The 15,794-nt window shown below is 39.1% G+C and overlaps 2 protein-coding genes across 2 annotated transcripts in view; one reads left to right on the forward strand and one right to left on the reverse strand.

Moving 5' to 3' along the window:
• The window catches only part of LOC126106355 (basic proline-rich protein-like), a 109,596-nt gene extending 107,132 nt beyond the window's left edge, over positions 1-2,464 (forward strand). The window contains exon 9 of the mRNA XM_049912607.1: positions 191-2,464. Coding sequence (XP_049768564.1) covers positions 191-224 — 34 coding nt within the window. The 3' untranslated portion in view covers positions 225-2,464. The remainder of the gene's footprint in view (positions 1-190) is intronic.
• LOC126106356 (speckle-type POZ protein-like) overlaps positions 1-15,794 on the reverse strand; it is a 497,553-nt gene that overhangs the window by 47,967 nt on the left and 433,792 nt on the right. The gene's annotated exons all lie outside the window — the stretch shown is intronic.

Here is a 15,794-nt window from a genome sequence, read left to right on the forward strand (position 1 = left end):
TGTCGAATTTACTGTGCTGATTTTATAAATTTTTAAGTAATTATGCTTATCTGTTATTTCACTTGAGTGTTAATTTATTTATTGGTGTAGGGTACAACAGATATAACTAAAACTGTATATTTGAGTTTTATTGAAATTGTCTTAAAGAGTTATTCTTTACTAATATTTTCTACTGTGAACAATGTTGCAGGGTGTTGCTGAATTCATCAGGTGAAAATAGTTAGCAACACCGTTCTAGCAATGAGAGAGTCCGTCAATGATGGTATTACTTGTGGATATAGGGAGAAATGACGTCGATTTGGAAATTTTCTAGAGAGAAAGTGTGGGTGATGAATAAAATTAGATATCATCACAAAATGATGGATTAGTTTCCTGTATTTATGTTAAAATGCCGCATTAACAGACTGATGCAGGATGATGAATGTGCACGTCGGGCGTTGCTTTGAGACTGTCTTTCACATGATACTGTGTGGTAAAAAAAAAAGGAAAAAAAAGTTGTGTGTTTAGTGTGCTGTTCAACATTATTATGTGAGATTTTTGTTTGAGTTTGCTGAATGTGCATTATTCTCAAATGCATGTGCCAGAATACGTTAGACATGTAATCAAAAAATTGCGACATATAGAACTAATTATATGTTAATGATTTAACAGTTTGAAGCTGATAAAATTGAAGCTGATCACCCCTTGTCATTTTCTTCAATATAGTCTTCAAAATTCTATCTTTTATAAAATATTGATCTGCTCTTCCAGAAAGAGACTCTTGGCAATGTTGTCTTTTCTTAGCATGTGCGTAAAAAAGACATTTGGTTTAACATAATGATTCATTGGCACTGTAAAAAAAAAATAGTATGTATTGCGTGTCTCAAATCTTTTAAGTTATGTAGTAGAGTTTCAGCTTGGCTATTTAAAAATATAAAATGAGAAGTCAATGAGCACAAAATTGTGTTCATCTGGTCACCAAGCTATCAATGTTTTCCATGTCATTCTGCATATGACATGGTGGTGTATATATGCTTCTGTTCTCTTGGAACTACCAGAACAACTTGTTAATGTACCAGTTTGATTTTGTATGAAAGCAGAGGAAGATCTGCTATTCAGATATGTAACTTGCACCAAATTTTGCAAGTTCTGGAGTATTATGAGAGAAAGTAAGTGAATCACTGTAGATGTCCATGAAAGAAGTTGTGGTTAGCCATATATGTAGCATTGGAAGATATTATTTCTCATTCACCAAAGTTCACAATACAGTCATCCAGCAGCATTCGAAACTATAAAACTAATTATGTTAGTATGACTGCCTTGTTAATGTTTTATTTATTTGTAGACCAAAATATACTGACTGCTTTTGTCATGTAAAAGATGCTTGGAGAAGTTCTCAAGGTGTAGCATCACATGTTATGGTACAACATTATTTTCTGTGTGTTTTTCATTTTTGATCTCTCTGTGGGTTCTTTTATGCATCACACTGGCAAGAAGTCAAGGAGTGACAGTGACTTACATATGTGTACAGTATTGTCATAAATGAACAGACATCAGATATCACTTTTAAGTATACCTGACGGGGAAAGAAAAATATTTTAAAAGATCCCAGTTGCGTACATCTAAAGGAATCAACTGCCACCAGTTAGTCATAGTTGAAGCATCCTCCTCTTTCCTTCACCTTTAATGAAGTGTAGTGTATGCTTTCCAACTGTTTGTGTTCTGTAAACCTATAAGTTAAAAAAGAACTGAAAAGAGTTCATGAAAGTACATGCAAAGTGGATGGGGTTGAAGGTCTGTAAAATGTTATTTTAACCATTTTCCAGAATACAGTCTGTTGGCAGTCTTTGGATGGGTAGGCGTACTGTGACCTTAGCAGCTGTCATTCATTCTGCCGATTTAGTAACTAAACATATATGTCCAAAAATGACAACACCAATGGTAGATGGGGCTTTTATATGAATGAGAAATGTTAACTTCAATGCAAGTAACATGTGTTTATCAGAGTGTTTGTGAAATTCACAGTGGTGCATATTTTTCAATACACCATTGTCTAATAATTTGTGAACTGTGAATGTCAAAGAACTTGTTACTTGAGCCAGTTTTTTTACTGGTTTCCTTTAGTCAAAAGTCAATATTTTATGTTATGTGTGTAATGGTGGTTCTCTGTGCAACGTATGATTGAATAGCTATTTAGTTTGAATGTATGTTGGCAGTGTCGTGACAGAAGACAGTGCTACGTAAAATCTTAGAAGTAGATTAAGTGCTTCATATAAATTTCTAGTCACTTTTCTAATGCAGAAAACAATATGAGTTATTGTGTACCAGCTAGCCATTCTGTGTTCTTTAAGCACCAGTAATGCGCATAGAAGTAAGTTACAATCCTGTTTTCAGTTGTTGGTTTGTTTATTTTAAGGTACAGTGAGACCTGTATACTTTTGTAAAATATTTATGAATAAATATATAGATGATGTTAAGAATCAAATATTTAATTAGTTAATACTTCTCCAGCTTCTCTCAGTTTATGCTTTCATAGTGCTTCTTAAAGACAGGCTTACATAGAATTAATGAGGCGTATTTGACAAGGATGGTGTGGTTAGACACCATTTGTGGTTGCCTTGTACAATGTTATAGGTATCTGTTTGATGGAAAGTGATAGTGTATGTTAACTAAGATGCCCACATGAAGAGAGATGTAAAATACAGTGAGAAACATGTATTACTTTGTACTAGTTCTGCATTGGTTTGCTGGTTATGATGGGACAGCCTGCTTCAAAATAAATAATTTATCATTTTACATATGAAGGAAATTGTGTACAACAAGAATATGTAAAACAGATGCAAAACCATTGCACTTCTGGAGGCAGTGTATTGAAAATGTTTAGAGAACGTGTAGAAAATTGTCCTGTGTTCCAGATAGCCAGCAGCTTTCTATTTTTTTTCTTTTTTGTTGCAGGTGTCATTATTGTCTATTTCTTTTCTCATGCTTGGAAGCCTCTTGGTTTTCCTTTACACTGTTGCATAAAACACATCGACTGAAAATGGTCATTATTCCTGACTTGCAGTGCTCCAGTCTTTCACTTGAGGTTTAATCTCATGTTTTTGTAAGTGTAAATAAAATTAACTCTGTAGTGCACTTGTTGCTCATTTGTGCTGTTTTTGAAGAGAACGGTCCATTTGTTTAGTAAGTCAGTCAGGCCGCAGCTCTCAGCTGACATACATATACAGTGGGGCAAGTTAAAGTTTATCTTTTTCTGTGTTTTCAAAAATTATATTTATTGCAGTTCGTGCATGTTTTTTATGTTTAAGGGGTTTAATCTCATGTCTTTGTAAGTGTAAATTCACACAGTCTGCAGTGCAATAGTTGCTCACTGAATCCAGCTACATAATTAATTAACACAGCAGTGTCAATTGGTGACACATAAGGAAGGCGTTGTTGTTGTTGTCGTCAGTCCTGAGACTGGTTTGATGCAGCTCTCCATGCTACTCTATCCTGTGCGAGCTTCTTCCTCTCCCAGTACTTACTGCAACCTACATCCTTCTAAATCTGCTTAGTGTTTTCATCTCTTGGTCTCCCTCTACGATTTTTACCATCCACGCTGCCCTCCAATACTAAATTGGTGATCCTTTGATGCCTCAGAACATGTCCTGCCAACCAATCCCTTCTTCTAGTCAAGTTGTGCCACAAACTCCTCTTCTCCCCAATTCTATTCAATACTTCCTCATTAGTTATATGATCTACCCATCTAATCTTCATCATTCTTCTGTAGCACCACATTTCAAAAGCTTCTATTCTCTTCTTGTCCAAACTATTTATTGTCCATGTTTCACTTCCATACATGGCTACACTTCATACAAATACTTTCAGAAACGACATCCTGACATTTAAATCTATACTCGAAGTTAACAAATTTTTCTTCTTCAGAAACGCTCCCCTTGCCATTGCCAATCTACATTTTATATCCTCTCTCCTTCGACCATCATCAGTTATTTTGCTCCCCAAATAGCAAAACTCCTTTACTATTTTAAGCGTCTCATTTCCTAATCTAATTCCCTCAGCATCAATCTAATTCGACTATATTCCATTAACCTTGTTTTACTTTTGTTGATGTTCACCTTATATCCTCGTTTCAAGACAATGTCCATTCTGTTCAACGGCTCTTCCAAGTCCTTTGCTGTCTCTGACAGAATTACAATGTCATCGGCGAACCTCAACGTTTTTATTTCTTCTCCATGGATTTTAATACCTACTCTGAATTTTTCTTTTGTTTCCTTTACTGCTTGCTCAATATACAGATTGAATAACATCGGGGACAGGCTACAACCCTGTTTCACTCCCTTCCCAACCGCTGCTTCCCTTTCATGCCCCTCGACTCTTATAACTGCCATCTGGTTTCTGTACAAATTGTAAATAGCTTTTCGCTCCCTGTATTTTACCCCTGCCACCTTTAGAATTTGAAAGAGAGTATTCCAGTCGACATTGTCAGAAGCTTTCTCTAAGTCTACAAATGCCTTTCCTTATTTTCTAAGATAAGTCGTAGGGTCAGTATTGCCTCACGTGTTCCAACATTTCTGCGGAATCCAAACTGATCTTCGCCAAGGTCGGCTTCTACCAGTTTTTCCATTTGTCTGTAAAGAATTCGCATTAGTATTTTGCAGCCGTGACTTATTAAACTGATAGTTCGGTAATTTTCACATCTGTCAACACCTGCTTTCTTTGGGATTGGAATTATTATACCATATTTACTCGAATCTAAGCCGCACTTTTTTTCCGGTTTTTGTAATCCAAAAAACCGCCTGCGGCTTAGAATCGAGTGCATAGCAAGCGGAAGTTCTGAAAAATGTTGGTAGATGCCGCCACAACTAACTTATGTCGTCGAATATATGTAGCGCTACACAGGCATGCTTTGTAGATAAATACTGGCGCCAAAACCTCTGCCTCAGTAAATAAATTTTAAAAAAAGGGTGGAAGACGAGCTTTTTTTTCTCCGCCCAAGTTTCGACCACTGCATTTTCATACATTATCCAACGAAGTAAATACAAATTCTGTATTGTTCATCTTCGAATGTAGCAGAATTTCAATGTACTACAAAAATCCGACTGGCAAGACTGTTTGGGATGTTTGTCAATATGGCCAACTCTATGTTCTGAATTTTTTCCTACCTGTGAGAAGAGATGGTTGCTAATAGGAACCTGATGAAATGTGAATCACATGCAGTATTCTCTTCACCATAAGAATAATACGAATGTAAACATTTTGTCATGTATTCTTTCATGTTTGCTGCTGTCTCATTTAAACCCTGTCCGCCTAATAAACTACGAAACTAGAGTGAGACAACAGCAAACGCGGAAGAATATACGTATCGTGTCATGTTTACATTCGTATTATTCTTATGCCTAATAGTGATACAGTCAGCAATGAAGCACGGCAACTGACTAGATTTTTAAATCTAAGATGACTCTAATTTCTGTGCAGAATTTGATGTACTAAAGAAGCGGCTGCAAAGATTTTCAAACGGAGAAAAATTTTTGCCTAACTCTCGTTCAGAACATGTTCTATCATACGCAGTCTATTATTTGGTTCTTGATCATTATCAAAGAAAGCAGCAGTGCAAGTAACAGCAAATAGCAGTCTGTTGTCATTGTTTCGCTAATGAGACGATTCCCCCCCCCCCTCTCTCTCTCTCTCTCTCTCTCTCTCTCTCTCTCTCTCTCTCTCTCTCTCTCTCTCTCTCTTTTTTTTCTTTTTATATTGTAAGCGGCGGTAGCGCGCACAAAAGCAAGCCATGCTGCGAGCAGCGACAGGCTGTAAACACACACTATCAGAATGCGACAAACAATGCATGACACAGTACAGTAATGCATTTTCAGCTTTGAGTGACGTAAACACCTATAACAAAGAGAATGGCACTTATCAGATCAAAGCAAAATAAGCAATCGATTCAACCAGACGAAGCACGTGAAAAAGGAAGGGTACCCATATAAATACGGATGGAGCGCCTGACGCAAAGCAATGGCTACCTGGTAAAGCTTAACTGCTAAGCTTACGACTCGAACCAAACTACTGTAACTGTATCGTCATTCATTCGACCTAAATTGTGTATCATATTACAATGGACCAACTTTGTTTCGATTTGGAGGTGCGGCCTAAAACTTTTCTCTCCCCTTGAATTTCGAGTCTCAAATTTCAGGAGCGGCTTAGATTCGGGATTTTTTTTCCCCCTTTATTTCGAGTTTCATTTTGCAGGTGCGGCTTAGATTCGAGTACGGCTTAGATTCGAGTAAATACGGTAGTCTTCTTGAAGTCTGAGGGTATTTCGCCTATCTCATACATCTTGCTCACCAGATAATAGAGTTTTGTCAGGACTGGCTCTCCCAAGGCTGTCAGTAGTTCTAATGGAATGTTGTCTACTCCGGGGGCCTTGTTTCGACTCAGGTCTTTCAGTGCTCTATCAAACTCTTCACGCAGTATCATATATCCCATTTCATCTTCATCTACATCCTCTTCCATTTCCATGATATTGTCCTCAAGTACATTGCCCTTGTATAGACCCTCTATATACTCCTTCCACCTTCCTGCTTTCCCTTCTTTGCTTAGAACTAGGTTTCCATCTGAGCTCTTGATATTCATGCAAGTGGTTCTCTTTTCCCCGAAGGTCTCTATAATTTTCCTGTAGGCAGTATCTATCTTACCCCCAGTGAGATAAGCCTCTACATCCTTACATTTGTCCTCTAGCCATGCCTGCTTAGCCATTTTGCACTTCCTGTCGATCTCATTTTTGAGATGTTTGTATTCCTTTTTGACTGCTTCACGTACTGCATTTTCATATTTTCTCCTTTCATTAATTAAATTCAATATTCCTTCTGTTACCCAAGGGTTTCTACTAGCCCTCGTCTTTTTACCTACTAGGTCGTCTGCTGCCTTCATTACTTCATCCCTCAGAGCTACCCATTCTTTTTCTACTGTATTTCTTTCCCCCATTCCTGTCAATTGTTCCCTTACACTCTCTTTGAAACTCTATACAACCTCTGGTTTAGTCAGTTTATTCAGGTCCCATCTCCTTAAATTCCCACCTTTTTGCAGTTTCTTCAGTTTTAATCTACAGTTCATAACCAATAGATTGTGGTCAGAGTTCACATCTGCCCCTGGAAATGTCTTACAATTTAAAACCTGGTTATAAGGAAGGCAGCAAGCTGTATATCGAGGATTATATCTGCTTTTATAGTTTAGTTCTTCAGGTAGTCTTCGTAGGATGGACAGGATGTGTGCATGCTGTATGCAGACACAGGAGGAGTTGGTCGCAGTTTTTGAACAGCTGAATGTGATTCTGGCTACGGTCAGTCACCTTCGAACTGCTGTCTTGAGGTGTGGTGGTGGCAGAGAATCTGGTGTGTCGCATGAGACACCTCAGGTGTTGCCTGTGTGGGTTCAGAGGCATCTCCTAGTGTACCCGACTTGGTGGGTCTGCCCCAACAGCACGGGGAGTGGCGAGTGGTAGCGCATTTGCATCACTCGAAGCGGAGGGCCGATATGGAAACTGGCCACCTGGCCTCACCAATTCACCCTGTGAGTGGACAAATGGCCGCTCCTTCGGCAGGGTCTGAGCAGGCACAAGGCCGTCATGGGGAATTACTGGTTATCGGGAGCTCCGATGTTAGGCACGTAATGGAGCCCCTTAAACAGATGGAATCCCAATTTAGTTTCTTGCATGTATCGTGAACCTCTCGCCCGGCAGAAACTTCCAAGTGACTGGAAAAAAGTGCAGGTGACTCGTGTACATAAGAAGGGTGAAAGAGCGGAGGACCACAAAATTACAGATCAATATCCCTAACTTAAGTTTGCTGCAGAATCCTTGAACATGTTCTCAGCTTAAATATAATAAACCTTCTTGAGACTGAGAAACTTATGTCCACGAATCAACACGGTTTTAGAAAGCATTGCTCATGTGAAATTCAGCTTGCCCTTTTCTCACACGTAATACTGCGAACTGTGGATAAAGGGCAACAGGCTGATTCCATATTTCTACATTTCTGGAAAGCATTTGACACAGTGCCCCATTGGAGGTTGTTAATAAAGGTATGAGTATATGGAGTATGTTCAGAAATACGGAGTGGCTCGAAAACTTCTTAAGTAATAGAACCCAGTCTGTTGTCCTTGGTGGCAAGTGTTCATTAGAGACAAGGGTATCGTCAGAAGTTCCCCATAGAAGTGTGATAGGACCGCTGTTGTTCTCCGTGTACATAAATGATTTGGTGGACAGAGTGGAAAGCAATCTGCAGTTGTTTGCTGGTGATGCTGTAGTATGTGGTGAGGCATTGAAGTTGAGGTACTGTAGGAAGATACAAGACGACTTAGACAAAATTTCTAGTTAGTGTGATGAATAGCAGCTAGCTCTAAATGTGGAAAAATGTAAGTTAGTGCAGATGGATAGGAAGAAGAAACCTATAATGTTCGGATACAGTGTTAGTAGTGTCCTGCTGGACACAGTGAAGTCATTTACATATCTGGGCATAACACTGCAAAGCGATATGAAATGGAACGAACATGTGAGGACCTTGTTAGGGAAGGCGAATCGTCGACTTCAGTTTATTGGGAGAATTTTAGGAAAGTGTGGCTAACATGTAAAGGAAACTGCATGTAGGATGCTAGTGTTACCTATTTTTGAGTACTGCTTAAGTTTTTGGAATCTGTACGCAGTCAGTCTGGAGGAAGGCATCGAAACAATTCAGAGGCGGACTGCTAGATTTGTTTCCAGTAGGTTCGAACAACAGGTAAGTGTTAGGGAGATGCTTCGGGAACTCAAATGGGAATCCTTGGAGGGAAGGCAATGTTCTTTTGCAGGAACACTATTGAGAAAATTTAGAGAACCAGCATTTTAAGCTGACTGCCAAATGATTCTACTGCCACAATGGGGTTTAGGTAGAACTCACCATGGGCCACTCCGTCATTTCAGTGTCCAGTCTGCACAATACATCCCTGCATCACTGACCACAAAGAACCTTGCATTAGAAGGAATTCAGGGCCACCACTGTATGCAGCAGCCACCACATGGTCCAAAAGGATCTGTTCAATGTACTGCCTGGTGGTAAGTCAGCTGTGGACCACGACAAGATCCATATGGCTGTCAACACTGAAGCTTACACACGCCATCACAGTACCTCACAAACATACATGGCCGTGACCTTGCATCAGAGGATATCTGGACTCGACTATGAATTAACATGTTTTGCCAGTGAAGAAGTTGCCTGTTCACATGGAAGAGCAGAACTGAGGGTGAGCTGCAATATGTTCTCATGTCAAGTGGAGTACTCAAACAAGACATCTGCATTTTAAGGGTCTTTCTTGTAATCTGTTCATTATAATATGATCGGTCACAGTGGGTCTAGATTATCTTTCAGTGCTCTGGCGGTATATTTATGACACCACAATGCAGAAATGGCAAGATTTTGGTCTTCACTTGGTGTCATAATGCTTCGACGACCTTGTCCAACTCGCCTTGTCTCCCTGTATCGTGTCCACAAACCGTAGATTACTATAGAGAGGCATTAGCATTTGCAGCAATATGATCGAAAGTCTGTCCTCCTTGGATCAAACAATTTGCCCTTGCAATTTGCACTGCATTAATATGTCGCAAGCATCACATGTGCTAGGTTGTATACAATGTCCACAAATGAGAACTGCCATCTCTGTATCTCACTAGAAAACACAGGGACACCAGTACTCAGTTTCTTATGAGGAGTTAACTGACACTGTAATGCACAACACAACCAGTAGGTGAAAAACAATTTTAATTGTTGCCTACATTGAAAACAAATATGAGACCACAGGTATCAAAATAGATTCAACATAATGGATGTCGATACACACATTCCCCTAATTCCTTTCAACAGTGCAGCACATAATACACTGTTATAAGTAACTGGTAAATTAATACAGCCTTTAGTTTTCTCAGTAGTTGTATCACATGGGAAAGATTGGCACACACATGCCCAGTGCACTCATTCATTGACAGTTTGCTGTCGGTCATAAAGCACAGCAGTTTAGTAGCCTCCATATTACCATGGCACCCAATGTTGTTGAGGCTGTGTATCAGATGATGTGTGTTTTCTTTGTTCATTTTAATTTTATTTTTGATGAGCCACACCTTGACATTTACAGAGAGCACACCTGATATTAGTAGAGCTTGTGCAGTAGTTTTTTTCCTTTAGCCGTAATGGTGGTGCTATCAGCAAACTGCAACGTGTCGTTGTTACAACATCGATATAGATAAGGCATAAGAGAGGTCCTATGACAGATCACTGGGGTATGGCATGCTCCAATTTTTGTTCTCAGAAGATTGGTCTGTGGACTGACTACCTTTTTTCGGGCTCCAAATGCAGATTGCAGTGTTGCCAGACCACTACCTTCAGTATTACAGTACTGTAGCTTATTAAGCAGTATCTTTTGTAAAATGCAGTCAAAAGCTTTGCTGAGGTCACAGTATGTTAGTGCCACACTTTCTCTTTCTTCAAACGCCTGCTTTATCTTTTTAATTAATTCCAGTTCTGTTGTAACCATTGTCTTTCCTCTGTGAAAATTGTGCTGTGTGTCCTGGTAGAGTTAATAGTCTTCAGAGTAACTTAATGTCTGGTATTTCATTACAGACTCCATAATATTAGGTAAAATTGGGATTACTGAATTTGTTATGTGTAACCTGTAAATTGTTCCAACATAGCATACCTTTCAAAAAAGAGGTGTGTGAATGGTACATAAATGGATGAAAAATAGGGAAAACCTTCTCGTGTGTCATGGGATAGGTCTTCTGCAGTGTGCTGAAAAATAAACAACTAAAAACATTTCTGCAAATTCCAAATTAAAGTCTGAAAAGTGAAGTAATAGAAGAGTGGAACCATAACTGCCAAATAGAAACAAGAATCTGAGCATATTGAGGAACACTTCATTGAAATATTGCAGATAATTGTATTCTGAGCAACAGACTAATAACACATGTTGTTAAGTAAGGGAAGAATTGAACTATCTGAAAAGTGACTGAAGTGTGGTGTTTAAAATTAATAAAAGTGCTGTTGGAAACAGGCAGTTGCCAAAATGAGAGAAACAATTATTTTGTGGAGAAAGAGTAGAAAAGTAAGATGCCACAGCCGAATTATAAGAATTACATTGTGTGGAAAAAGATTTTCACAGTAGATACAGTTAATTCATATGCAACACTTGATTATTACTGATGGTACTAGCATGGATTTCTGACAGATGATTTTGAAAATGTTGAAAAATTTGGATGATTGGATCAATAACAAGTCACACTGCCATTTCTATTACATATCATCTTCCTTGCTGAATTAAAATACACACAACAATGTGTGTTCCTCCTTAGCTTTTTCCGTTTTCCTTTCTCTTCCTCTGAAATAAGAAGCTGGAATGTAAGGTAGGTAGGAAGATGAGGAGGTGGTAAGAAATGAGGGCAGCCCAGAAAATTGTGGATTAAAATTGCAGAATAGGAGCAGCAGGGCACCAAATCTGGATCCAAAAAAGGGTGGTAAGTTATAATGCTTAGTTTTTTAATGGCATTACAATAAGGAACAGTTCATATGATAGCTGAACTAATACAGTTGGTTTAAATCTAACGAACAAAAATTTTGTAATAAGTGTCCTGCACTCTTAATGTAGTTGATGGGTTACATTATTCACAACACTGCTGGATTACTTTTATTTTGCACTAGACTGGTATTGGACAGTATGGCCGTTTCAAGTGGTCCTACAGAAGATAAACAGTAACAAAGTATACGCTTTAGAATACAGTACATAATACTTTAGGACTTGGTATGTGTTCACAGTTAGGAGATTTTACTTTGATTTTTAAGTTGGTTTTTAGCATGTTGTCATTATACTATACATACCAGCAATGTGTGTTGTCATCAACGATATCAATCTGTGCATATCGTTTTCTGTGATTTAGGTGCCCATGAAAGGCTAAGGTCTCAGTTTTGAGTCCCAGTTCGGCAAACGGCTTTAATCTACTAAGTAGGTTCCAATCAGTGCACACTCCACTGTGAGTGAACATTTGTTCTAGAAACAATCTCCAAGGCTGTGGCTAACCCATGTCTCCACTATACCCTTTCTTCCAGAAGTGCTAGTCCCACAAATTACATAGAACTCCTGTGTAGTTTGCAAGGTAGGAAATGAGGTTGTAACACCGAAGGTCCTAAGTCAAGTCACAGTTTTAATCTGCTAAGAAGTTTCATATCAATGTACACTCCCTGGCAGAGTGATATTAATTCGTGAATGACTAAGTAATTGTAGAGGATGCGACTGGTTTACTGTAAACTGTGTTTGACATTTAGATTATCTCACAATATAGTAAAAATGTGTCATGTTGGTAGTTTTGAGTGGATTTACTGAACAAATATTTCATCTTATCCCTAACTCAAGTAGCAACTGTCTGAAAAATTGTCTGGACATGGATTTCTTTCATATTTGTAGTAGTATCAGTTTTGCAATATAGATTACGCAATATAAGGAAACTGTAATTTTCCAGTCAATTTACCAGGAGGTTCTCACATTTACTTTTTACATTTGTTCCATCAAAATACACTGCCTGACAAACATAGTGAAGCTCCAAGAAGGGAAGGAGGAAATGAAATGAAACTTAATGGCTTGCATGAGCATGTGATGTTATTTCAGTGATAAAAAGAATCAAGATAAATTTACTAACAACTTTGCAGCATGATCCTACTTATCAGTATGATGGTGCAACACCTCTGACCTGGCTAAGTGCACTGATTTGGTTGGGAAGGGTTTCATAAAGTCATTGTAGCCTCTCCTGAGGCAAACTCGCTTACAACTGTTGAAACTGGTTTTTGATATCCCGGATATTGGCCACGGAATGGAATTGACGTATGAGCTGGACCCATGTGTTCCATTGGGAACAGATCTAGGGACTTTGGTGTTCGTGGCAGTACCTCCCAACAATATGCAAACAATTCATAGACACTCGTGCCATGTATGGGTGAGCACTGTCCAATGGAAAAATGTCACCACAGTAGTCTTGCATGAGATGAAACATTTGAGTGTCTGTGACATACCATTTGGTTATAAGGGTCTCCTCAATCACTACCAGCTGTCACCTGAAGCCATACCTGATGGCCATCGACACCAGGAATAGCTATGGGACTGTACTGCTAATGGAGAAATGAGAACTCTCCAAAGGTTGGCACCGTACTAGCTGAAGATGGTCATCTGGGGTAGTGTAGAACCGTGATTCGTCGCTGAACACGATATGATGCCATTCACCGGCAGACCGTGCATCCCAGTTATGGCAGCACTTGAAGCACAGCCATTTGTGTAGGGGTTATTATAGGCAGTCTATGCGTGGGACAGTAATCAACAGTCTGGCATTGCTAGTCTCCGACAAATCGTAAGAGATGACACAGAACATTCCGAGGAGTCCAGTACTTGCTTTGCGATGGCAGGTGCAGACGTGAAGGGGTTGCGATGTTCTCGGTGCACAATACGGTGATCCTCCCTTGTAGTAGTTGGATGTGGTCACCTAGAATCCGGATGAGTAGTAAACTTGCTCTCACATTCGCATTCCCGTGCAGACCGCTGCATCCAAATGCCCCATAAATATGGATATTGCACAATTTGACCAGCCAGCCAAATGGAGACCCACAATGAGTCCCCTTTCAAACACATTTCTATGCTGATAATGCTGTTTCATGAGAGTATTAAGCACCTCCCTGTCTTTCACAGTGATCACTCAACATCTGAGGCCGTTTGCACCCCTGACATACCTACTATACCTGGTAACAACACTAAAAATGAACAACGCTAATGAACTCACAGAGAATTGCACCGAGCGAGATGGCATGGTGGTTAGCACACTGGACTCATATTTGGGAGGACAATGGTTCAAACCTGCATCCAGTCATCCTGATTTAGGTTTTCTCTGATTTCCCTAAACACTTCAGGCAAATGCCGGGATGGTTCCTTTGAAAGGACACAGCCGACCCTTCCCCATGCTTCCATAATTCAATGGGACCGAAGATCTCACTGTTTGGTCGCCTCTGCAAATCAACCATTTATGTACTTACCAATGCTGTGTATGTGTTCAAAGATAGATTCGCATCCAAGCATGTCCTCTGAATGCTTCACTTTCTTGTCAGGCAGTGTATAATTTCATACAGCACATAATAGTGGTATTGTGACTCCTGTACAGAGCTCAGTCTTCAGGAATATACCTATGATGAACAAATGTATGTTGGAATTTTGAAGCAGGAAGTTTATACAACTCAAAAGGTTTACATCAATTTTGGAAATATTTTAGTAACTAATGCAAACTTGTTTTATAAAAACAATTAAAATACTACATGCAAAAAATGAACACTTTCTCCCTTAGTGTCAATTTTTTATCAATGACATCTGAGTGTTGTGTCATGGATAAGTGTTAGACTACAGAGCCAGAGGTCTGGAAACATGGTATGCTGGGTGCTCTGCAGCTTGTCTGTATTTAGCCCTTATGCAGTCGCACGACTTTTTGTAATGTTAATAGTCATGCGAGGTGTTGCTGACAGCCCAAATAAAAGTGGCTATTATGGCATTGTTGTGCAGCATATCACTGATATGAATATGTTTACTTCACAAATAGCTATTTGTAATGTTATTTCCCAGTACATTATTGCTTTATTTAATATTACTTTAGTATTAAATTGGGTTATTTGAAACATATGCAATAATTCGCATTTTCTTAAAGTATTTTGTTTAATTATTTATTTCTATTATTCTTTATTCTGTATTACAGGCATAAGACATTATACATATAATTAGACATTTTTTTCAGTCAACTTATACAAACATTTTATGAAATCAGTCACTATAGTTGGCTGCAAGGAGTGCATTACCGTAACACTTTTCACACACATTTCTCATGTGTTTCACACACATAACTTTCAAACATAGAGCACAGTGCGATTTAACTTTTATATCTTTACTCCAAGGACAAACTGTGCAGCACCTGGGCTTAAGTATTCTTTGTTCAGAAGGTGGTGCATTGTTGCCGTCTCCAATTCCTGGCATTTTAGCGGCTTTCTGTCTAACTTGTTTAGGTAGGGAGTGAATGGCTGCTCTCTTGAACACTGTAGGGTATACTCGTGACCTTCTGACATCACGTAAATACATTCTTTGGGAAATCCTCTCATTGTTATTATTTGCATATATGATGAAGGCGTTAATGCAAGCAATGACAATCATTCGGAAAAATAGGGCAAGTGGTCAGTGTCTAGTTTTTCTTGAGGTTGAATAAGTCGCACACATTTCATCTATTGTGTCCACACCTGTTTTGGTCTTATTGTACATTGTTAAAATTTCTGGTATCTTTTCCTCTGCAGTATTAGTGTCAATGGCACCATCATGATGCAAAGATGAAAGGAGAACAACAGTTTTTGCCCTTCTTTGGCACATATGAAACTATGGTGATATCCTTTCTGAATCCAAAAAGGCTGCTTCGAAGTTCACAACCTCTTGTGCAAACAAAGTCTGGAGTGAGCTTCCTCTTATTCTTTCTAAGAATTCCTACTACAGTAAGTTTCTTTTTCAGGAGCTCGTCAGCCAGTGGTATGAAACAAAACCAGTTGTCTAGTGTCGCATTGGATCCTGTACCTTTGACAGGCCGTGCAAGTCTATTTACTATCTCTGTAGGCAAGTTTGACAGTGCAGAGGACCCTCTGGCTATTTCCCAACATAGATTTCCATCCCCAAACTGTACCATGTTCTCCTGTCACACGTTGAAAATTTTCAAACCATATTTTGCAACCCCCTGTGGG

The sequence above is a fragment of the Schistocerca cancellata genome, chromosome 10, assembly GCF_023864275.1.
Source record: "Schistocerca cancellata isolate TAMUIC-IGC-003103 chromosome 10, iqSchCanc2.1, whole genome shotgun sequence".
Classification (NCBI taxonomy): domain Eukaryota; kingdom Metazoa; phylum Arthropoda; class Insecta; order Orthoptera; family Acrididae; genus Schistocerca; species Schistocerca cancellata.